At 28.4% G+C, this 27,378-nt stretch overlaps 1 protein-coding gene across 1 annotated transcript; it reads left to right on the top strand.

Moving 5' to 3' along the window:
* The first annotated feature begins 7,551 nt into the window (after positions 1–7,551).
* On the top strand, positions 7,552–9,259 carry Arpc3A (Actin-related protein 2/3 complex, subunit 3A). The gene has a single exon (XM_075365008.1). The coding sequence runs from the start codon at positions 7,699–7,701 to the stop codon at positions 8,227–8,229; it is 531 nt and encodes a 176-aa protein (XP_075221123.1). The 5' UTR covers positions 7,552–7,698; the 3' UTR covers positions 8,230–9,259.
* Positions 9,260–27,378: the final 18,119 nt, after the last annotated feature.

The raw sequence follows: 27,378 nt of genomic DNA, 5'->3' as shown, positions 1-27,378 counted from the left end.
AACATATGTTTGAATATCCTCATCAAGGCATTCTACCTAAGTTTGAAAACTGGGAAAATAGGCGCCGACTAATATTTTGCTTCATAAATTTCAATTTTCCAAGAAATGATAAAATTACACCCTTTGTTTTTATTAAATTGAGACTGTCCCCTTGTAATTGTAAGTTAATGTCATTAAATTTATTGAACAAATCTGTCAAATACGCGATGTCAGCTTTCAAAGTGATCAGGGTTTCTTTTAAATCTGAATCTTTACCATCCAGAAACTCTAAAACTGATTCAAAAAGTGAGTAAAATCTTGTTAAACATGCACCTTTCGACAACCAGCGTACTTCAGTATGTAAGAGCAATCGGTGGAAGTCTTCATCATTTTCATCGCACAATTGGGCAAATAAACGCGTATTCAATGCATTGCTTCTTATCTTGTTAACAGCATTAATTACAAGTTAATTACAAGATAGATTGGTGCAATCTATCATTCAGATTTTTCGCTACTAGGTGTTGTCGGTGGATGACACAGTGAATTGCAGTTACCTCTGGTATAATTCTTTTAAGATGGCTTATAAACTCACGATATCGCCCGACCATGGCAGGAGCTCCATCTGTTGCCACCGAAATGACGTTTGTGAATGAAATTGATTTTTCGTTAAAAAATTACTCAGGACATTAAATATTGATTCACCTTTAGTGTCCGTCTCCAAAGTTTTCGCGAATAGTAGTAATTCTTCATGAATTTCTTCGTCCATAACAAATCGAAAATATCCCAATAATAATGCTTCATTACCAGGTAAAGTTGACTCGTCCAGTTGAATAGAAAAATGAGTTGTTTGCAGATAATTACACAAGAAACTTTCAATATCAGAGCTCATTTCATCAATACGTCTTTGTACAGTGTTGTTACTCAAAGGAATTCTTTTGAGTATGTCAAATGGAGATTTGTCCAGAACAGTTTTTAAAACCTCTTGCAACAGCGGGTAAAATTATCTGTTCTCCAATGGTGTGCGGTTTTCCAGATTTCGCTATAAGTAATGAAATATTGTACGATCGATGCCCGCAAGCCATCATCGTTACTTTCAGACGTTGAAGCGAACATACTGTGCACGGTAGGTCTCTTTTCATATTTTTCCTTCAATGTTTGAAAATATTTCAAATCTTTACCTATTTTATCAGGATGACACCTTCTTAGATGATCTTCGAGCTTCGATGGTTTCATAGAGTCGTTGCTCAAAATTTTGCTGCACAAAAGGCATATAGGCAATCGCTTGTCTGCCTTTGATGGAAGAAATCCAAATTTTAAATAATCAACACTGTACAGTCGACATTTCTTCTTAGATTCAGCCATGTTTCGTATCAGTTACCCACCGGTAAATAAAAAAAAAAAACTTTGTTTTAGTAATCTCAAGGCGGTCTTACTTAACAGGATATGATTATTTTAACAGAATAGGATTAATTAATTATTGCAATGAAATATAGTACCGGCGGCAAACTGATTCTAATTATTAAAAGCAATAAATCCGTAAGATCCATAATAAAGTTTTATGAAAATGGCTGAACCGATTTTAATGTGATATAAAACATTTTTTCATTAATTATATTTTGATATATTTCTGTAAATTCTATAGAAAATACTTTTAAATAACCAATATTTTGATATCACAACTCTGCGATTTTAATAATTTATTTATTACTTTGATGCACGTTACGAGTATGTAAAGACAGGTACAATTTATGAAAATATACAACGTGTTGCAGAATAAGGGTTACAACCGGGAAATGGTATGTTCAGGATCAGTTTTTAAGTCGATTCCAATAGTTTTTTATATATCTGAAAAAAAATTTAGACCAAAAATTAATAAATCCTTAAACGGAGACGGTAGAAAGTGGTCACATTACAATATTGTGATGTCGCGTAGGTAGCGTAGCCCCCGCGCCGCGCGCGACGTTTCAATATTGTGATTTGACCACTTTTTACTGATTTTTTATTAAGTTTTGGTCTAAATTTTTTTTCAGATATATAAAAACACACTATTAGAATCGACTTAAAAACTGATCCTGAACATAACATTTCCCGATTGTAGCCCTTATTCTGTAACACTTTGTATAAATGTATATAATTATTAGTGAACCACCACACAGTCGGGTAAAAAAAATATTACTAATAAAGTAGGGACAAAAAATTCAACCTTTCTCGGCTTTCTGTTCTTTTAGGGAAGTCTCTAATAATGGCTCTGTTCAGTATTTAATTTTTAATACTTACCTACTACACGCAAACCTTACAAATATACTTATTACAACATAAATATATCTTTATCGCAGGTGGGTTGGAAGAGATTTCTTTTAGGAATAAGCCTCGCCTTTTGTACCTACGTATTTTTTGTAATTTGTGCATTTTTTGTTTACTGACGTGTACAATAAATCGTCAAATAAATAAATAAAATAAAAGTAAGTATAACAAAAAAGCAAGTACTTACTACTATTTCCGACACTGGCAAACGCTAACATCTATTCACTTCACTTTTCTTTTCGAAATTCCGGAAACAAATGAGTAACGTTTATCCTTGGCAATCGTATTTATATTAGTGAAGAATCAAACAAGTTCATGCAAGATTGCTAGCACACACACCACAAGTTGTATTTAGTCCCTTTGCACGTCTGAACAAGCGTTGCGGACGGCGGCGGCGGCAGCGGCAACGGCAACGGCGGCGCTTTGCAAGTCTCGACACGTTCGTTGTACTGAATATGGAATATGCAAGTTTTTACAAGTAACAGTCGCTGAGCTTCTCAAAACATTATCCGCCTAGATTAATACGCAAAGTGAAGCCAACATTTTAGTTCTTCACTATCGAAACCAGATGAATTTTCGTGGACTCCCGCTTACGAATTGTGAACCCCCATTTTTTTGTCACGCCAACGTAGACCCCCGTCGAGTCTCCCGTGGACCCCTGGGGGTCCACCTCGACCACTTTGGGAATCAATGATATAAAGTGATATTTTTGCTTTATGATTTCACCACATAAGACTGAAGCTTGTGCATGGCATATGGAAATGTTGAGTATGAAAATGCTGTGCCTGACAAGGATTTGAACCCAGCACCACCAGATGAAAGGCCTAGATGTTACCAACTGCGCCATGGAAGCCGGTGCGAGATATTTGAAAATTAAATTTAGAGTGAGGACATATGTACTGCTCAGCAATTATCCAGTGATCTTCATATAATTCACCAAATTTTTAATATTTTTTCATGAGAAACTAACTCAAATTTTTCCACAGTGTGTAAATAATTTGTATTTGATGACTACGGTCCACTACCAATTTTCAATAAAAAAAAAATTTTTGTTTTCTTTCTGTGTGAATATTAAGGCAATATATACATGATAAATTCTCACTATACTGATTTTAGTGTGTATCATAAACTTCTTTTTAAGAGATGATATATTTGAGACTGGCTCATATGCATTGTAGGGTTATTTACTGAAGGTTGCCTATAAATCCATTTCAATATTAAATTTATTTTTTAATTATTTTTAAGGATCAAAATGCTTTCTTCAAAAATATAAAATTTACTATAGAACTGGAAGATGATAAAACAATTAACCTTTAAATAACAAAAAGGAAGAAAGATCTTTAGATCTTCCATCATTAGCTTTTTAGATCTAATGAAGGAAGATCTGTTTTATCTAGGTGATAGAAAGATCTAATGAAGAAAGATTATGTTTTAATGAAAAGCAAAGGAAATATTCAAACATGTCTATATAGGAATCTACTGTAAATTGGATTACAATTAATAGGAAGTCAAATCATCCTTCAACTCATAAAAGTAATATTTTCTATAATTTGATATACAGAGCATTTAAATATGCATACAATAACATAAAACAATATGAAGATGAATTAGATTAATTTAAAAAAAAAAAGGCTATGGAGGATGAATATAAGGGAAGTACATGAACAATTAACAAAGAAAATAATAAACAAAACTGAGACTAGAAAAAAGGAAAATTATCCTTTCTTGCACTACAAGACCATCCTACCAGTAAGAAACTATAATTTAGTGCCAGCCTGTTCTTTCAGGAATAAATAGGTAAATAAATTTGCTATGTCTCTGTTATGGTATTTTATGATTATTTATTCAAATATGTAAACTTTTGTAATAGTAAAAAAAAAACAAATTTTACAATAAAACATTTTTTAATAACTTACTTCAAAACATCCTCAATTGTCATTGTGACCATCTTCAGTGTCTGATGTTGCTGTTCTCACCTTGGTAATAAATAAATATTCTAAAGAAATAAGTAAAATTAAAGAAAAAGAAATACAAAACTCAATGATAAGTAGAAGATAAGAAAAATCTGACTGACTTGTAAACTTTTCTGGCAAAGGATTTCTTGTCCCCATTCCATTATGGGATGCTTGAATAAGATCAAACACCATTAAAATGTATCTTAGCTACCTAAGGACCATTAAAATATGTAAAAACGTTCACTACTTTATGTAAAATTTTGAGATACAAGACCCATAAAGTCCATACTTCCCTATTCCTTTGACCAATTGTGATCAAAATTAATTGACATTAATCCCCATGTATGGAAATCATTGTTTCAAATTGCATCCAAATTCATATGATATCAGTATGCTAAAAATAAACCAATTCATATGTACATACATCCTTCAGAATTTTTCAATCTTAAAACCATGTTTTTGTGTTAGAAGGGTTCATAAAACATAAGATCTACATAAAACATCAAGATGGGGAAGTTTAACTTGATTAGCACACTTTCCATTATATAGGGTGCTACAGACAGTATAACTATAAAGCCAGGAAATTAGAAATGGAAAGATCAATATTTAAAGCACAAAATTGAAAGAAAAATTAGTAAAATAATTAAAGTAAGACAAAATAAAAATATAACTGGGTGAGTTCTACTTGAAATTTCAACAAAAGTTAATCACAATATTAATATTGCTAATGAAGAAATTCATCATTAGGGTTACACATTGAAATAACATATTCTACATTAATTTGAAACTAAAGGTAAATATTTACATTTAAAATGAGAACAATTAGTTTGGAATAAATCCAACTCATCACAATAAATATTATAGAACTGTACCCTATTCAATAAACAGTGGCAGTGATCGAGCATACCAGATCTTCAGAGAAAAATAAGTTCATCTTTAAGGTTCTATAAGAGCTCTGATTCTGGAGGCCCGGTAAAAACTCAATAGTTGCATATTTACACTTCTTTATTTCTAGGCTCACTTTAATCTCAATAAGAAAGTGAAGTATTGCCATATTTTGACTGTCTTTTTGCAAAACCCAATCCATTGTCAAGGGCAGAAAAAATGGTGTTAATTTCTTTTAAGGCCCTTTTACCCCCATCACTTGCATTAATCAATTTAAAAAAAAAATTAAATCAAAAAGAATTAAATCTATTATTTAAATCAATCTTTTGAAAGATTGTGTTCAACCCAACCCTGGTGTTGCAGGGTTCAGTTCCCAATGATTGCCCTTCATTACTTTTGGCCTCTTTAAATAAAAATGTTTAATTTACAGTTTTTAAAGTATTGTATCTCTTAGGACCAATAAAGAATTTTATATGGTTCGAATGCTTGAGATCCCAACTCGGCTATCCTAATATCCCTTAGCCCCCTTTCATTCACAAAAATTGAAATTCTACGAATTGAAACTTTAAACTGAAATTTGAATTGAAACTCAATTCATATACCTCCTAAAAGTAAAAGATCTCAGTGATTTCAAAAGAGTTTAGAACCCCTTGCCATTCAAATCGGCAAGCTTCCTTTCACTTCATTAAAACTGAATCCTTATATTCTAAACCTTCTTTTTCAAAACATAAGAATGTTTTGTAAAACTTACTTATCTCAACAAAGTAGAAAAGTGTTGTAGACAAGTAAAAAATTCATTCGAGTCAAAAAAGCACAGACCATTCTTAGCTTGCCAGGTGTCCTTTAATTATGAAAGTTTGATGTTACAAGTAATATTTATTAAAATAATCCTTAAGCATGGAGACTGGTAAAAGAATTGATTATGTGACGATTTCAAAGCATGTTGATTTTTTCTGTGGCATCATGTGAAGAACATGATCTAATCCAGCAGTTCTCCATGGGAATGGAGAACTGCATACCTGAACCATACTGAACCTCATAGAATGATTAGATCATTCTATGATCATGGGTCATGCCATACAGAAACATTTAGTGACCTGCAAAAATGTGAATAAACAAGTATTCAAATTAAAAAAAATAATCACTGGGTGAAAATCTATTTACTTTACTACAATCTGTATACTAAATACTACAATTTATATATTTAATACTATACTTATATGCTGATGTTTATAATTATGTATGGTGATGAGTGGACAGTATACTTATATATCTAATACTAAAATGTAAATAGATGTATTACTAAAATAGATGTATTTTAATATGTCTATTTTACTTGATGAAAATCCGTTTACCAAAAAATAAAATAAGTATTTGATTTTCACAAAAACTCTATTTAAAAAAACCACAACTGTTTCAGTACACAGTACCTTCCTCAGGTATTACAAACATAATACAAAAGCTAAAAGTACTTTACAACAAAAAAAAAGGTAAATTCAAAAACCAAAAAAAGATAAAATATATAAAGAATCTATTTTTTGAAAAAAAAAAAATTAGTTCTAGGAATATCAAAAACTGTCTAATTTAGTTGTAAATTATTTAATGATATTTTCAATAACTTAGTTATGTAAACAAGCATTTTCTGAATTAGTGATTTTGAAAATAATTCTAGAAACACACTTAAAGCTTTCTCAGACTTGAAATTTAAACTGTGTTGAGTAACTCCAAATATAGCACAATATAGATATGTATTGTGCTATATTTGGAGCAGTATGTAAATACCATACAAATCATTAATTATGTCAGTTAAGCGACCTACTTCTCTCTCTATCTTTTTCTGTTTGGCCTCCAGAACCACCGTAATGTATTAGGCTGTTGTGTATGAATGTAAACGTAGCGTAGTCTTGTACGATCTCAGGTAGACCGTTCCTGAGATGTGTGGTTAATTGAAACCCAACCACCAAAGAACACCGGTATTCGCGATCTAGTATTGAAATCCGTATAAAAGTAGTTACTTTTATACGAATTTGTTACTAAGGTATGAACCTTATAACTCTCGACTTCGTAATCGTCTTATTTACGATGACGAACTCACCGCTAGATCAACCAGATGGATATATTAAAATACATTTATACAAATCAGAATTGCACCATCAAGACGCTCACAGAGATGCAACTGCTCGAATGACGAATTTCCTAATCAATCACGCATCAGTATTGATTGCTAGAGAGTATTAATACTATTTCATAGAAATCATACTGTTATAATCATTTTCCCGTTAATTTAAATTTCAATAAACTTGTGTATGGTGGCACTGAAAGACATTTCAGTGTTCAGTGGAAAGGCTTCAGCGTTACTAACGACCTGCGAATCGATGTGTAAATGAAAGAAATCGATCATATGCAATCGAAGTTAACATCGATAGCTTCTGTGAGTAAGTTTCCATGGGTGTGCCGACGTATATGTTATACAAGGTTGTTTTTGCTGAAGGGTTGTTGTGTTTAGAGAAATTCGCTTTTATAGACGAATGTTTGTGTAATTTTTAATTGTAACTGTGAATATTATTTACATAAGATGCCTGCGTATCATTCAACTGTTTCTGATTATACTAAGTGTGTCGGTAATATGGCTATTTTGCCTCTTCGAACACAATACCGTGGGCCTGCTGCTTCAGTGAATACGAAGCCGGATATTATTGATGAAGCGGTCTATTATTTTAAAGCCAATGTCTTTTTTCGGACTTATGAAATTAAAAATGAAGCGGACCGTGTCTTAATTTATATTACTCTATATGTTACTGAATGTCTTAAACGATTACAGAAATGTGCTACTAAAAGTCAAGGTATGCAAGAAATGTATTCGCTTGCAATTTCAAAATTCGATATTCCTGGCGACTCTAATTTTCCATTGAACTCTGTTTATGCAAAACCTTTGAGTCCAATTGAAGCAGATACTATGCGTCAGTATCTTCAACAGGTTCGTCAAGAAACGGGAATCAGAGTTTGTGAAATGGTGTTCAGTGATGATGGTAAACCATCTAAATGGTGGTTGTGTTTTGCGAAGAAGAAGTTCATGGATAAATCTCTGTCGGGTCCAGGCCAATAAATTATTACACTTTTTTTAATAAATTCACAGATGTATTTTTGAGTATAATGAAAGCAGAAGTATTTAACATTTTATTATTTTTATTAAACATTTATACAATTTTGTTGTGTTAAAGGAAATATTGCTAATAAAATAGTTGTGAGTTTCATAGTTCATAATTTAAAGCATTTTCAGCAATAATCCAACAACGGTGCATTTAATAAACTTATTTTGAATGTTGAAATATTAGTAATTTCAACAATTTAAAAAAAAATTTGTTTGCATTTTTGTTGATTTAACTAATGTAGGTCAGCAGCCTTTTTTTTTGTGCTTTCCAGTGTCTCAGGCTGAGTATGAGTCAAAAATTTGACTAATCCCAAACCCACACTTATCTATACTACTTGAGTAGAGAAAGGGATTCTTTTTCTCCCACCCTTTATCTATTGGCATGGTAAAAACTTATCAGAAAATAACTTTTTAACAATTCTGAAGTAAATTTCTAATTTAATATAAAAACTTGTTAAATATAATTTACTTTGATTTTTAACTATAAAAAGTATATCACTCATTTTCTACTATGTGTGTAATGCTAACAGAAATAAACCAAATAAATTTACACTATGTACAGATAAATTTTTGTATAAAAAATGAATAGAAGAACTAAATATTTCTTTAAAAAAGTATTCCTGAGATTTAAGTTTTCCTAATTGTAATGGTTTGAAGGTAGGTAATTACATAAATACTGTAAGTCAGAAGTGTTGCTAGTTTAAATAAATATTTTTTATACTAATTAAAAAAAACCGTTGCAGATATATTGATACTAGTTTCTTTTATCTTATTAAATTTTTGGAAAAGTAAATTTTTCCTATTGTATTTATTATTTACTAATAGAATTAGTAGATAAAATTAGTTTATAGAATAATTTTTATAGATTAACTCATTCAAAAACAAAAATATCTAAGCAGTGTATCATTAGTAATCTGTAAATATTTGGAGATCTTAAAATAATTAAAAGTTTTGGGCAAACTTTTCTTTGTCTCTTGCATTTTAATTTTATTGTTATTATTATTACCAAATCTATTCATAACAGTTGTGGAAGGAAAGCCTTCTAAAATTTGATGGAATCTTATATGGTAAAAGTGAGATCTAAAAATCATAATTCTAACCTTACAACTAACAAACTTTTAAATTGAAAACTGAACAACTGCTAAGTCTATCCATAAATCTTTTATTATAAAAACTTTGAACTAACTTTTTTATCATGTTAAATTGTTTAATAGAACCATCCTTGTCAGCCAAAAACTACTCTGAATGATTAAAAAAATAGTGTAATATCTAGCACAGGTACTTGCTATTATCAGCAGTATGTTACAACAAAATTATACCATTAATATCATCAGTCAACAGTGATAATTGCTGACATTTGCATTAAAGAAGGCTAGTGATTTGCTTTAAAACCATGTGCAACATCATAATTAATTAATAAAACACAGCATCTCAGGATATTTTAAATTAACTGCAGTGACTGTTTAAAAATTAGGTCAGCCAGATGACACATATTTCCCAGGACAAAGAACACTTATAAGCTGTACACATAAGTGATTCTACTTTTACTAATCAACTGGTTTTTGAAACAGTACAAGCACATACAAAAAAAATGTTTAAATACATTTTTTATTTAAAACTTATAAACTGATTTGTTTATGAAAAGAGAAAAATGATTTGTCAACTAAATTTAGTAGAAACAAAATATTAAAATACTTTTTTTTTTATAAAATTCATCAATGCAAAAGAAAATCATAATGAAATGACTTAATTTATGAAAATCATAAAGTTTCATGAAAACAGGTGTTTTTTATCTTTTTATTTATAGTCACATCAACAATTAAAGTCATTAGTGAGTGCAACTTGCTAATGACTTTAACGTCTAATGATACATATAATGTAATAAAATATATATAATGATGATGTGGTAAACATATAGTTTAAACAGCTCAGGCCAACCATTGTTGAGACATGTTGTTAATTGAACCCCAACCACCAACAAACACCTATATCTGTGATCTAGTACCCAGATCTGAATAAAAGTTACTACTTTTACAAGGATTTGAACTTTTTTTTTTTTGTTTTCAGTCATTTGAGTGGTTTGATGCAGCTCTCCAAGATTCCCTATCTACTGCTAGTTGTTTCATTTCGGTGTGCCTCCTACATCCTTCCCTAACAATTTGTTTTACTTCAATATTAAAGCAATTATTCCAGGATGCCTTAATATGTGGCCTGTAAGTCGGTCTCTTCTTTTAAGTATATTTTTACAAATGCTTCTTTCTTCATCGATTTGCCGTAACACCTCTTCATTTGTCACTTTTATCCATCCTCTGATTTTTAACATTCTCCTATAGCACCCCATTTCAAAAGCTTCTAATAATTTCTTCTCAGGTACAACGATCGTCCAAGTTTCACTTTCATATAAAGCTACGCTCCAAAAATCTTTTCCTGATGTTTAAATTAATTTTTTATGTAAACAAATTATATTTCTGACTGAAGGCTTGTTTCGCCTGTGCTATTCGGCATTTTATATCGCTCTTGCTTCGTCCATCTTTAATAATTCTACTTCCCAAATAACAAAGTTCTTCTACCTCCATAATCTTTTCTCCTCCTATTTTCACATTCAGTGGTCCATCTTCGTTATTTCTACTACATTTCATTATTTTCACGCGGTAGTTCTTGCGTAGGACTTCATCCATGCCGTTCATTGTTCCTTCTAAATTTTTTTACTCTCAGCTAGAATTACTGTATCATCAGCAAATCATAGCATCTTTATCTTTTCACCTTGTACTGTTACTCTGGATCTAAATTCTTCTTTAACATCATTAACTGCTAGTTCTATGTAAAGATTAAAACGTAACAGAGATAGGGAGCATCCTTGTCTGATACCCTTTTTTATTAATGCTTCTTTCTTATGTTTTTCAATTATTACTGTTGCTGTTTGGTTCCTGTAAATGTTAGCAATCCTTCTATCTTTGTATTTGAACCCTAATTTTTTTTAAATGCTTAAAATGTTATTCCAGTCTTCATTATCGAATGCCTTTTCTAGGTCTATAAATGCCAAGTATGTTGGCTTGTTTTTCTTTAATCTTTCTTCTACTATTAATCCGCGGCCTAAAATTGCTTCCCTTGCCCCTATACTCTTCCTGAAACCAAATTGCTCTTCTCCTAACACTTCTTCCACTCTCCTCTCAATTCTTCTGTACAAAATTCCAGTTAAGATTCTTGATGCATTGCTAGTTAAGCTAATTGTTCTGTATTCTTCACATTTATCTGCTCCTGATTTCTTTGGTATAATGACTATAACACTCTTTTTGAAGTCTGACAGAACTTCCCCTTTTTTTAAAACTATTAAACACCAGTTTGTATAACCTATCACTCGCTTCCTCACCTGCACTGCTTGGTAATTCTACAGATATTCCATCCATTCCAGGAGCCTTTCTGCCATCAAATCTTTTAATGCTCTCTCAAATTCAGATCTTAGTAATGTTTCTCCCCTTTCATCCTCTTCAACTTCCTCTATAACATCATTTTCTAATTCATTTCCTCTGTATAACTCTTCAATATATTCCACCCATCTATCGACTTTGCCTTTCGTATTATGAATCCGTGTTCATCCATCTCAGTTCTCTTTGTTCCGCCTAAGTTCCCTTCTGCTGATTTAAGAATTTCCTTTTTAACATTCTCCCATTCTTCTTCTACATTTTCTACCTTATCTTTTTTACTCAGACCTCTTGCGATGTCCTCTTCAAAGATATTCTTTACCTCCTCTTCCTCAAGCTTCTCTATATTCCACCGATTCATCTGAAACTTTTTCTTAAGGTTTTTAAACCCCAATCTACATTTCATTATCGCTAAATTATGGTCGCTATCAATGTCTGCTCCAGGGTAAGTTTTGTAGTCGATGAGTTGATTTCTAAATCTTTGCTTAACCATGGTATAATCTATCTGATATTGCAGTATCACCGACTTTTTCTATGTGTATATTCTTCTATTATGATTTTTAAAGTGGGTGTTGGCAATTACTAAATTATACTTTGTGCAAAACTCTGTAATGTATCACATTACAGTTAATGAAGCAATTGTGAAGACATTAAAAAAAGAGTTTCAAGTTCCTTCGGAATCACTTCCCAGGTTTATCAGAAACAAAGATAAAGGAGAATGTTTTTTTGGGCCTTATGTAAGGAAGCTACATTTAAGGTAGTTAGTTACTTTTATACGGATTTGAATACTAGATCATGGATACCAGTGTTCTTTGATAGTTGGGTTTCGATTAATCACATATCTCAGGAATGGTCGACCTGAAAACTGTACAAGACTACACTTTAACATTCATACATATCATCCTCACTCATCTTCTGAAGTAAAAACTTACAGTGGTTCCGGAGGCTAAACAAAAAAGAAGGATGTAAGGAAGCTCATGAAAAATGAAACATTTGAATCTAAAATGGAGGAAGCACAAAAACAAGCTAGGAAAGCCTTCAATGATAACAGTTTCTTACATAATTTCTTGGTAACAAAAAAGGTGAAGGTTATAAAAATATTGTACAAAATATGTTAGAAAAATTAAAAAATTTAGGCTGTAAATTGAGCCTAAAGGTACATTTTCTAGATTAGCACTTTGACTACTTTCCCAAAAATGTTTGTGCAGTAAGTGAGGAGCAGGGGGAACATTCCTCCAAGAAATACCAAGGGAGATTGAATGTGTACATTATAGCTGACAGCAGTTGGATGTTAAAAAGGGATTATCTGCTGCAAGAAAAAGAATTGAAAAAGCACAGAAGAAAAAGCATTGAAAAAAAAGAAAAAGATTTTATAAGGACTTGCAAGGACATAATAATATTTTACTCTAAGTTTTCATTAATTTTAATGAATTTTTAAAGTGATTTTGTTTTTCATATCATTTGTAAATAAATTATAAATTTAATTAAAAATTGGAAGCCTTTTTGTGAAAAATCCTTACAAGATGGAAAAATATTGCAGTCATATTTAGATTCAGTGCCCAAAAAGATTACGAATCGGTTATCAAATTGAAAACAATTTTTTCATAGTTTAAAAACAGAGGCCTGTGCAATTTGTCTAATTTTGATTACATTGTTTTCTCAAATACCAATTCTGCCTGCAGGTTAAATTTGTACCAATAATTCATTCAGTTGATCAGAACTGAATAATGCACTAAGATCCAGTGAATATCATATTGGAGCATCACAAATAAAAACAAAAATTCATAAACTAATCTTTTATTCCTCCCCAAATACAAACTTCAATGGATTATTAAGTTTACAGTGACTCTTTCACTCTTGGCAACTTCCATATCAATAATTTTTTATTTTCATTCACAGCTTGTTATTGACAACAACAGCTTATCTCTTATTCGCCACATTGCTTTTAAACAACACTTTACAAAACCTACCCAGGTATAGTTTCATGAGCTACCACTGCAGTTTTTTCAAAGGTTAGTATTAAAGAGAAACATTTTAATGTACAAAAAAAAAACAATACTTTTATATTTTTTTAAGGTGATCAACACTATTTGTTTGCAAACCATTATTAATTTGATTCAGAATATTGATCAATTTGTATAATCTTCTGAATATCTCCAGGTTTATTTTAGGGTTTTTTTATTCAAAGTCTATAGGTACATCACTTGTACATATAATAAGTGCACCTTTACGGTGTTAAGTTCATGAATCACCAAGTCCTATAGCATTTTGTCGATTAGAAGCCAAAAACAGTATCAAGGAACCATTATTGTTTAAATATAACTACCAGTTCAGCCAGGCTTAAACAGTCTACCTTCCTCAGAAATTTTTTTTTTTTTTTAAATAAATATATTTATTTAGGCGTTGGTTAATAAATGTCTGCAAAAGTATATTTTTATATAACTTCTACTTCCAAGTTCACAAGTAGAGGAGGATGTTATAACAAATATATAGAAACATGAATAAAATTATTTGATTTTTAATTTTTTTGTGTAGTTTCTTTTTTAATCATGATCCAAGCATTTTTATTCCAAATTAGATCATGCCATTTTTTCATTGACAATAAAAGAAATGTAAACAAACAAATGAGTAAGAAGTAAGCAAGTAGATAAGAAGACAGATTAGCCTTTGCTAATCACTTTAGTTTGTAAAGTGAAAATATTTTCAGCATTTCCTGTTTCAGCGTATTCATTTGAAAGCATGCAGCAGAATCAGCTAATACTGAATGCTTGTACCTACACCATGTTTTCCTGTATTGCCATTTAAACTTCTTTGGCAAGTATAAAGCAAATGAAATGCACAATTTAAAATATTTTCTTTAATTACTATTATTAAAATAAAATCCAGACACTTTGATCTATTGCATCAGAAAACTCAAAATTTCCCTTACGCCCACTGAACAATGTTTGCATAACATAAGATAAAAAAGATTGGTAGTTTCTCCATAGTACACCTAACCAGATATTTACTGGTTACGATAAGTACTATGAAAATATATTGCCAAGAGTGAAAAAAGCTAGAGCTGGTGCATTATAGTTAAGAAATGGTTGTATAAAACTGGAGAACAAATTTAGCATTCCTCCAAGTCTGATTGGTTTACACTAAAACAGTAATTTTTATAATCTCATTTCCTGACAATAAATTTGCATATTATTATTAAGTTAATACTATTTGCAGTAGTTATATTATTTGCAATGATTTGGGTTGTACTAGATCTTCATAACATAATACCTGGAAAAAAGGGTATGTACTTTTTAATAAAGAAAAGTAGAATGAATATATTAAAAGAGGAAATGTGAGAAATTTATAAAGTTATTCAAGCAGGGGTGCACTGTACCGTACTGGTGCAGTGTCCAGTACTTCTTATTGGAAGAAATTAAAGAATTGCTCTTTCACATAAAACATTTTTAACTTATAATCTGTTTAGATTTTATTTTTACATAAAAAATATAACCTACATAATAAAAATGAGACCGCACAAAAACGGTCCTAGGTTTTGTGAATGCATAGGCAAACAGTGACAAAATAAGTTGTTCAAAATCTAATTCACGAAAAAAAGTTACACATTTTACATGGGAAAGGTAATCGTTGCTTTTTATCAATGTAAATATCAAAACGAATGTGCATTTTGCATTTACGTTGTTCTGTAGCCAGCAACCTGTGGCTGTGGATCATATTCTTGCAGTTCTTCATAATACAAAATCAAATGTTCCAGTTCCAGTACTGGAAAATTACAATAGCACCCCTGTACTCAAGGAAAAAAATCATATAAACATTTCTGGGGATGCTGGACCAAATAAGTATGATATAGATTTTAAATGTTGCATCTTTGGATGTTTTACAGTGTGTTTATATAACATTATATCAGGAACAAGGATTGCAATATTTGTTAAGAAATTGTGAAACTTGAATAAAAATTCTTAGTTTTATAAATAAGATAAATTTAAGTTTTATTAATAATTGACAAATTTAAGAAAGGTTTTTATTGTGCTCTTGAGTAAGAGAAGATGAGAAGTCTCTACACATTTATAACATGCTACAAAAATTATTAGATGCATGTAACCAAACTGAATGAAAATGCTTTATTTCTGGGAGAGTTGATTGCTAGAGTAGGAAATAATCTGATCCAAAACATTTGTAAATTAAGTAGTAACACGTTCACTTTTCTGCACTGCAAATCATATGATTCCATACTTCTTGGATCAAAGGAACAACAGCTGTTTCATTTGCTGTCATTGTCCTAGCTTTTTTCAATCACCACTGCAATTTATTTCTTTGTTAATGGTTACTGTTAATGTTAAAAGTACACGTTTATTAATATTGATGTTTATCCACTGCATCATAATAGTTTTTGTTAAAGATGATTCCCAAAATACATCTTTTAATCAAGTAAATTAATCTATCCAGAGACCAGTAGTTGGTAATTTTTCATTATTCTTTTTACAAATTAGCAGGCAAAATTTCTAAACATTTTACCCAGCAATTCTGCAAAATTAAATTTCATAATAAGAAACACCTTCTTATAGAAAAGATAACTTTTCATGAACAAGTAAGGATTATATAATTTGCCAACATTATATTCAAATCCGTGGTTAACAGAACACAGTATAGCTGAGGAGCATTACATGCAGGGTGGCTAATAACAGTCACTCATAAATGAAAACAAATAATTAACAATAACTCGTAGTCAAATGCGGCATAAAAGTAAATTTTATCTGCTATAAAAACATACATTTTCTCATTCCATCATTGAAGAATGCTGGCAATCTTTCCTTGATCTATGACTTAAGTGAAAATCACAGGGGCCAAAGCTGTTGAGTATGAAAAGTGATAAAATAGGTTCAAATTTTAACCTCATAAGAGCCTGGGTGGTTGCATGCAATGTGTGGGACCAAGCATTATTAAGCTGCAGAATTATTGGCTCTGTGGATAGTTAAACACAATACACATATTTTCTGAAGTCTTTAGCTTGTGTTTATTATCTTCATTATTCACTTTACCACCAAAAGGTTTTGCACAACATTTTATTACTTACCTAATCACAGTACTTCAATAAAAGTCTCAACAGCTTTTATATGTCTATGAATGTCGTCACTAATATTCACTTTTTCTGCTGTTAAAAATTCAATCTCTGCATGTTGTTTTAGATGTTATCAATGTAGCAAATGAAAAAAAAAGTAGTAACACTTTTCTGTAAAAAGTGAATATACAGGTTTTTTGGTATTTTTTTTTTTTTTACTTCATGACGATAGTGAGCGAGAGAAATTAAGAGGTGTGAATCAACAAGTTTTGGAATGTTAGTTGTAGGGGAATGAAACTTGACACTTTGTGCTATATTTTGTTCTCCCACTACATTCCAGTGTGCATTATATTTCAGCTGCCCCTCATATTTTCAGTTTTAATCTTAAGGAAAAAGAGTTTGTAACACTAATTTACAACATTCTGTTGCTGAATGTTCGATAATGTTTTTTTAACAAGAGCAGTTACAAGAATCATTAACAATATGAAGGTAACCTTAATCTTCATATGAGCATGGAAATAATCATGTTTGGTTTTCTCTTGATTGGTATTTAGTTGATACATTAGACAGTGGTAGAAATTAAGCAAAATCTGTTTCAAAATATTTTTAATAATCTGTTCATTGGGTCCCAATAACTATAAAGTGAAACTTGCTAAATGAGATCGTTAAGATTGTCTAAACTACAGCTAAATATAATGTGAAGAAAATAAATTACATTTTTTTTGGGAGACAAGGCACAGCCTTAAATATGCCAGACATATGGCTTGTGATAGATAAAGGTACAAGACTATAAAAAATAAATAAATAAAATGGATAAATTAAATATTTATATGACATACAGGTATAATAAATAAACCAATCTACAATAGCCAATTGACTTTGTGCTGTTATTTTTTATATATCTTATTTTCAACAACTGTTAATTACAATAATTATAATAAAAATGACACAAATCACTTTTTTTCTGTTTTTTTTTTTAAAAATTTGATCACATTTTCTTGACTCTTTTCACTATGACAACTAAAAAATAAAATTGCTTATTTAATGTTTACAATTTAATTAATTCATTAATTAATAGTTATAATAATTTACAGTATGTAGTTAGTTTATCAGCAAAATACAATACAGTAATTAATATTATATAAATTAATAATCTTTTATATGATCAATAATAAATTAATTAATAGTAATAGTTAGTAATAATAAGGCTTTTAATATACTTGAATAATAAATATATATAAACGAGTATATATATATATATATTTATATATAAACTAATAATATATATCGCTATATTTTAGCTAAATAACAGACAATGATTTATCTAAAATTATCATCTACACATTGAAAATGTTTAAATTTGGATTATTTTTTTCAGGGGAAATTTCAAAAAATTACCTTCAGTAATGTTAATGTTTAAGGAAGAGGGAAAAGAGGTGTAAACTTTTGGAATGTTTAAAATTCCAGAAATATTTGTACAAGTAATTTAAATATAATACATGGAGTAATATTACAATTTATTCGTTTTTTTAAGATTTTCCTTAATTTTGTTTTATGAATTAAAACACACACACCAAGATTATAATTATATTGAATGAAATTGCCACGTAAATGATATAATGATAATAATTATTATTTATATACAATATTTATTTTTATTACTAAGTAAGTATGTTTTAACAGGTGAACATTTTGCAAAATATATATATATATTTATATTTTTCATAATATAATACATATAAATATATTTACAGGAAAAAAATTAGGCTAATATTTTATAATTAATATTATTATTTATGTATTAATAAAATATGGCACATTTTTTATGAAAATTTTCTATAATATAAAATAATTAGATAAACTATAGTAGAAAAAAAAATCTAATAGAAAGTTTCTAAATATATTGGTCTTCATCATGACCCAATGCAATATGATTTAATAAAATAATTCTACAGGTCAAGACTGTAAGTTGGTGAATTATATTTGCCATGACATGATTTGTAATATCTCATGGAGTAAGGTTTAAAAAACCAATGGCGGAGGTGCACTTCATCAGTAATATTATATCTTTTCTGATGAGTTTGACTCTTAACACATTCACAATTGTCAAAAATGATGAAATTTACCTGACGATTGTTATTATTGTTACTTTTATTTTTTGATCAGTAGATTCTTTAATTGACATACGTAAATCGTTTTATAACTGGAAATTGTTATATATTTTTAATAAATGTAGTTATCCATAATAGTGAAATAATAATAATTTAGTTATTAATGATAAGAAAGTAATGTTAGACTAAATGAACTAATAAATTATTAAACAAAAAAAATTATATTGCATAGAATGTTTTTTTAAATTTTTTTTTACCTGATGTGGTTCATGTCTATTTTAAGAATAAGTATCAAAATTCAAATATTAATTAAAATTAATAAGTACTTATTCATTAAACAATTAATAAACTACATGAAAAAATCCTCACTTAAACTCTTGAACAATTAATCTTAACGTAACAAAATTAAGTATTCCGAGTAACTTAACAATTTCTGAATTAATCACCCGATTAAAAAAGGATATCAACATAAATTTCTATGAAATCAAACAATTACAACTATGAAAAAATTAAAAAAAGATCATTCGTTATATTGTAATTCTCTGCTATAATAAAACATCTTAGGGAAGAGTAGCATTTCAGAAGTGGTACAACTAAATCCACTTTTCACCAAAAATAAATTCTGTTGACAGCCAGATTAATTTTAAGAAAGACAAGTGAATTAACTTTATTAACAATTCATAAATAGTAGTTATGTCATTTATGTAAAGAATCTAATAAAATTACTTAAAAAAAAAAATGAATATATAAATTTGGTAGGAATAACATGTATCAATTATTATTATTACTGTATTACTATTTTTTTAAAACAGAAATTGGGTTATGTAATGAAATATAAAACATCGTATAATAAAAAAACTTTGTTTATATTAAAATAACAAAATTTCATATAATTAAAATAAACATTTTTTTGTGTAAAATAATAAAAATGACAAATTTAAAATCTAAAACAACTTGTATCAATCTAAAAAAAAATAACACGCATAATAAATGTGCCTTACCGATGTACATAATTTAAATTCTACATTTAACACTATTTTTATAAATAATTACACATACACATTTTTTTTTCTTACTCACTCATTTATTTTTAATAAGTAGTATTCAAAAATCTATCATTATGTATAATGATGTTTAAATATGAAATCAAAAATTACAATATTGGTTACTTTTTTATAGATATTATTTTATGCATACACATAACTATATCAAACTATTTCATAAGGAATAGTTAATAACAATACATTATTTATTAATATAATTAACTTAAAATTATCATCTTATATGTAGTATAAGATAAATTGACGAAACAGCTGTTAATATATCTGACATATTATAAAACATTAATATAATTTTTACATTTCATACTATCAAGATTAGATAATAAATTAATAAATAATAATACTACTGATATAATTTATAACAGATTCATAACGGTATTAATTAAAATAAATAAGAAAATAACATATATACAAATGAGATTTAATTTTTTTAGAACTTCTGATTATTTATAGAATTTACCCTTTTGAAAGAGTTATCATAAATTACATTTGATTTTTTTTTTTAGATTCCCATTTAAGACAATTTAAGATTAACCAAAACCAGATCTTTCAGCCCAAATTCATTTGGAGTAACGATTGTTCACTATCAAACAAATTTTTTATTTTAAAAAATTATTAATAAAAATAAAGAATGGCAGTAAGTTAGATGGTAAACGAATTATTTAATTAAATTCTTATAGATCTGTCCAAAAAATAGTATAATAACAATTTTACATTTTCTTAAAGTAGTATTTACTTTTAGTGTTATCTAATGTTGTCATCTAAAACTGAAATTAAAAAAATACAAAAAAAAATCTGTGAAAATAAATGGTGGTTGTAAATTTATACTAATAAAGTAATAAATTTTAAATTTTGTACAATAACTAAATTAAATTTAGATTATACAAAAAACCAAATATCTGAATTATTAAAAAAAAAAATACATTCACAATAGCAATTATTAATGTGTTAAATTATCTACATGAAATATTTTTAATTTTAACATTTTGAATTAGTAGAATTAAAAATTTTGTTTCTGCTTTTGTGAAATGATATTATAAATTTATAGATAAATGTATACAATTTTTTGATTACAAAAAATATTATTACTAAAATGCTGAAATGCATTTTTGATCAAGAAGAGTTTTTCACAATTAAAAATAAAAGGACTTACTTATTTAAAAATAAATAATAAAAAATTAAACTGAATACATGTACCTTAATTTTTTCTAAAAAAATATAAATGTCAGGTACCACAATAAAGGCATTAGCCAGTACATGTAGTCTCCTGAAAATGATACAGCCATTCCTAGGTATAATATGCATCCCCTCTCAGGCTTATTAGGAAAAATGAGGTACAGAATTTTCTATTTTCTTCTTTGTTGATTGAATGCATTGTTGGGTATCATCCAACATGCCAAACCAACTGGAATGCAAGTGATATTTAGAGCTATAAGTAACACCTTCACTTTGTTTATCATGTACGGCGATGGTTTAATAAACATCAATATTTTTAAAAACAGGGAATCTAGCTGTGTCTGTTGTATTTCATATGCTTTACATGCATCACAGCTATAGGAAAACTAGTGTACATGTAATGTAAAGTAACACTTTTAAACAAAATTACTGTCACTTTTAATTTTTAATTTTATTCTTTTTATCAGAGTCATTTTGCAGCTGTGATGTACGTAAAGCAATTGGGTAGAATTGTTTCCTAATAAATTACCTTTCCTGAAATTAATGATGTCCATTATACAATCAGTATCTTAGAACACAAAATGAAGGACAAAATACCAACTGCACTTTGGTATATTGATACAAAATAGTAAATTTACCTCTGTGAAGAAGGCAACAGGAAACCATTTATTTCACTGCTCACTTTCCCTAATAAACATGGCATGTTATTTTTGAAAGGGCTACATTTTTTTTCAGGAGCTACTGCTGTCTAATGTCAGGTTGTCAATAATCATTTAGTGTGGCACCTAACACATGTTCATTTCTAAAAAACTGAAAGTTTTGCTTAAATCAGTAACTTCAATAAAAATACATACTTAACTGATATTTATGAAAAATCTCATTACTAATAGTATTGAAGGAGTAGATCCATCTAAAATTAACTTCCATAGCAAAACTCATTTAACATGGTCAGTTCTACTCTAAATATTTTTTATCACATTTTTTTATAAAGTACATCCTCATGAGAGCACAACTTTATAATTAATACAAGATAAGTTTAATTTTAGATGCCACATTTACAATTTCAGTTTACAATCTACAGCAGCTATTATGCAAGTTTTCCTAACTAAAAAAAATATTTAAAACCTTTAAAAATTTTAACTAATGAAGTAGATAATATCTTGCACAGTTTTTTCTAAATGTTGTATTTTTATTAAATATATATATATATAAATAAATAAAAGATTAGATAGGTGAATAAAATAAGTATAATTTTACACATGTTTTGAGCCACATTGTAATGTTTTCCATGCAATTTTCACTGCACATGTGTACAAATGTGGATATATCATACAGAAATTTAATCCATCATACAAACCAAAGTATTCATGAAAGAATTAAATATGAAATTTTAAATCTGTTTTTTACCTTTAAAAGAATTTATGTTTAAAAAATAAAAGACACCAGCTGAAAAATAAATACGTAAATAAATTTCATTTGAACAGTATATTTAACATCTTTATGTTGTTTATATTGTTTGTTATTACCTTCACAACATTTATTTATGTGATATAATGGAAGGGTAATAAAAAAATATCCACCTAATTAAAAATTCTGTTTAAAAAACTTAAAAAAAAACTTTTAATGACTTTGGACCAATGTAATTTATGAGAGTTAAATTGCAAAAAGCAGTAAACCTAATTCCATATATTTCAGCACACTGAATACAATTGATATTAATTAACATAAAACTTTATGTGGCATTGGTGATAGTCAACTTTAAATAATATCAACAAATGTAGAATAAAATTATGAGACATAACCTGTACACAACAGCAATGCTGGTTATTTGTTGTCATCCTCAAGAACCTGTTTCATACATCTTTGTCAATCACTGTCTTAAATAGTGTTGCTGATTTCTCAAATAGTATTCTTATCCTGCTCTTTTTGAGCCAAGTAATTTTTTTGTTATTAAAAAATTTATATTTTTCATTTATTATTTTTATAATAATACAAATATTATTATATAGAATTTAATATTCAAAAAAAAATATTTTGTGTAATTATTTACAAGTTTTAAACAAGCATTTAAAAAAAATGGTTAAAACTGGTACCAACAATTTTATATATATATTATTTACTATTTCTTAATAAATTGTTTTATACCTTCATTCTGATACACTTATAAATAAATAGAGAATGGTATTATGTGTACTGTTTTTTGTTGTAATTTTATAGAAAATATTTTTTTTAATAAGAAACAATTATTTAAATATTTCTGAAAAAATATAATTTAGCTAATTGTATGTTACCATTCTCACAAAATAGCAATGGTATGAGCCACATTCAACACCGATTAATAAAAAATTTGTTCATAATGAAAAAAAAATGATGTAGAAATTGTAAACAGTTTGTTTTTGTACACAAATATACCAATTCTTAACAAACATTCTATTCTATGAATTATCAAGATTTTTCCTATGAAAAGATGAATTATACATGTTTTATAAATACGTACATTTATTATTTGATATTATATATTTTTTCATTCATTTCTGAGTCCTAAAAAATGTGAGTTGAAAAATATATCAGTGAAACAAATTATATAAAAAAAAGTAAAATTAAGATCTACCAGCCAATGATTTTTTTTTTATTTATAGTTTACTCCACCCTGGGGCAAGATCCGCTTGCTCCACCTCGTGGCCATGAACACAGCCTCAAGGGAGAATTAGAGGAAATTATTCACCCCCTGCACTTCTTCCGTCGTATTCATACAGATGATCTTAACTAACATTATGGATACCACATGCCAAGCCCATTTGGTCTGCAACATAATCCCTGTGATGTTATCTGGGGAAAGCAAACTGAATTCTCTTAAGCATGCTTCCCTATGCTACAAAAACCTATCATACACAAACGTGTTCTATGGTATGCATTCTGCAGAGGATCTTAATGTCTGCACGTAGAGGTATGCTTCAACATACCTGTGGCTATAAGGAACCAGGTCACTTGTACCCCAGTTACCCCTATTTGTGGTCCAGCCATTTCTGGATCAGTCTGTAGGTCCATCTGCTCTTTGTCGACCGTTCCCATAGCCACTGATATTTAGCGATACTTATCTGTTACATACAGTCCCTGGCAGTCTAATCTATCCCTACTAACTGGAGTATAAAATAATCAGTAGCCAATGAAACCATTAGCCTGTCACTCAAAAGTATGTTAAGGAAGGTGGTTAAAGTATTTGAAATCAATAATTTATGTAATCAGATTTGGAATCAAACTATACAAAGATCCATTAATATTAAACTAAATTTAAAAGAAATAGTTCTGCTCCTCATTAGCTATAATACATTTAAGTGACTTTCTGACAGAGCAATATCATCCAACAAAACAGATTAGCTAATTCTATGAACTGAAGTAACCATTTATTTTTTTAATAATGTAATGTTTGAAAGTGATCAGACATGGAGCACTATCTATTCACACCGTATTGCCACAAGTAATTCAAAGTAATTCACAAGTATTGCCATTTCCGTTCTAAGCTCTTGATGGAAAGCGTGGAGTAAAGTGGAAATGAATATTATTACTCTCTCAGACAAACCAAAACTGACTGACTAATGTCACTTGTACCTGAGATGCTTTGCAAGCATCACATCAATACAATTATTGAAATGGATTTTATACAGCAACAGATTAATGTACCTATTTCTGAATTATTTGTATGAAAAAACCAATTTCAACCCAATTTTTTTAATTTTTTGTATGAAAAATTACTTTGAATGACAAAAACCCAGTAAAATCTTTTACATGTTAAATTTTATAACTTAATAATGATAAATGTTAATTTTACACATTTAAATAAATTTTGATCGTGCATATAACAATCATAACTATGGAAAGGTAACAATATAAATATGCAATAGTAAATTTTACTGATAAACCTTGAGAATTCAGCATTAAGATTGAACTGACTACATTTGTTTTTAATTATTTTCAATTTAACTGCAATATAATTTATTGAAATAACCTATATAACCAATAACTAGCTGCTTAACATCTAGAGATACCACTTGTGGTTGTTCTGATGATGCAGAACACAAAAGACATTTTTTATAAGATACCTTTTAAGATGTCATTAACTATAAAAAGTATACAAAATAAAGTATATAAAATAATATCTTTTTCATTTATAAGATTAACTACAGAAAACCAAGATAAATGCTAGCTAATAAAAGCTATAGGCCATTTTTTTAATAAACTGTATTTATAAACATCCATTAACAAAGAATAAAAATAAAAACTAAATATACAATATATATTCTTTAATGTATAAATGATCTCTTCTTTACTTTCCACACTCCAAAATATATAAAAGAAAATTTTTCAATATATCTATAGCATCAATATCTTTCATAACAGTGAAATTTGTAAGTATATAAAATATAATAATAATAATAATTACTATTATTTATATTAAAAATTTGATTATTGTCCTTAAGAATATTTACATTTATTACTTAAAATAATAAAAAAAATTATGAAAATAAATTTTAGTCATTATTATTGTGTTCTATTAAATAAATACACTTCCTATTAATAATTTACTGTAATTTATAATGGATTTAAAAATTATATTTATTAATAATTTTATAACCATGAAAAATACAATAAAATACATAAAATGATGTATTTCTAATAAAGTACTTTAAACAAAGAGTAGTGTTTTTGCACAATACAATAAAGAAAAGTACATTTAATGTGGAAAGAGAATTACATATAATGTTTAAGATTTAGAATATATTGAACTTAAGATTTTTCTACAAAACATAGCTTTTGCTGATACATCAAACAATTAAAGAATTGTTTTATTGTTACATTATTTTATAACTTTTCTTTAATCGCAATAAATTTTTTTGAGTTTTCATTTAGTACATCAATAACAGTAAATCTCAAACAGTTTGTTTTTCCATTTTAAAAATATGACCAAATGTGACTAATTATAGTTACAAGGGGTTTATTTTGTTTATGAAACGAAGAGGCAAAATCACCCAATCCTCAAAACATGAAGAAATAATGGAATTAATTAAATACTATTCCATGCTTGTATGCAAGCAATACTATAATAATTGTATGCAAGTGAAATTCATTAATGTTTAACATTTAGTGTTTCTCTTTGCCATATTGTGCAAAATTTACAATTATTACAACTATTATTAAGTTTACATTATCACCTCATGCACAGATATCACAAAAATAATTTTGAACACTTGATGATGAAAGTTAATACATTAGTTATTTTTTCTTTAATTCTTTTTTATAATACTAAAATACTAGAAGTATCAAAATATGGCATCCAGAAACTTCAATCTTACATATCAAGGGGATAAACTAGCCTAGTTTCTTAAAGGGCTTCCAATGTGTTCAGTTGATTGTCCCAACCATAATATTCACCTTCCCTCTTCCTTATTGTGATGTGTTTTTTCCATATATATGTATATAAAATGAACAATGTTCAGGTGATACACTAAATCTATTTAGTGGGGAATTTAAGTCTATTTATACTGGGAAAAGAAGAAGACTCTGAAAAAGTAGATTATTTAATACAACTTGACAGTGAATGACTCTCTCAACTAGGCTTGTCAGGAGACTCAGTTTTCTAACTAATAATTCCACAAAAGAATTTGTTATTGGCTGATGTGCCTGTAGAATAAATCCAAGCTTTTGCTATCTACTTTAATCTAACCTAGATATGGTGCACATACTCACACATATATATCTGGATAAGATTAAAGCAGATGTTAGATTGACATTAGTCTATGGCACACATATACTGTTTATTCATATTAGGTTATATTTAATGTACTGTATTAATAATATAATACTTTTTTATGCTTTACATAAAAAAATAAGATATCTTGTTACTAAATAAATTATTTATTAATTAAAGTTATGTGGAATTTAAAGTATATTTACATTATCAATCGCTTAATTTCAGCATAATTTTTTTCAATTCATTATTATTGGGTAACATGATAAGCATGGATTATTTTATAAATATAAATCAAATTAAGTTAACATTTTCACCTATTTCTCTGCTTATCAGTCAAATTTAATCTTTTCAATTTTCTTTTGCCATTATATTATAGTCTCCTGTATGTGTTGCTCGTTCACATTCTTCCTCACAACATCATGTTTCTACCTGGCTTTTCCTACCTTCTTGTAGAGCTGGTAGCACTCTTTGAAACACCCTGCTATCAGCATAGACACTATGTGCACAAATTAGTTCAATTTTATAT

Source organism: Lycorma delicatula, chromosome 4 (genome assembly GCF_047948215.1).
Source record: "Lycorma delicatula isolate Av1 chromosome 4, ASM4794821v1, whole genome shotgun sequence".
NCBI lineage: Eukaryota > Metazoa > Arthropoda > Insecta > Hemiptera > Fulgoridae > Lycorma > Lycorma delicatula.
Note: the sequence above shows the minus strand (reverse complement) of the source record. Positions and strands in the feature narration are given on the sequence as shown.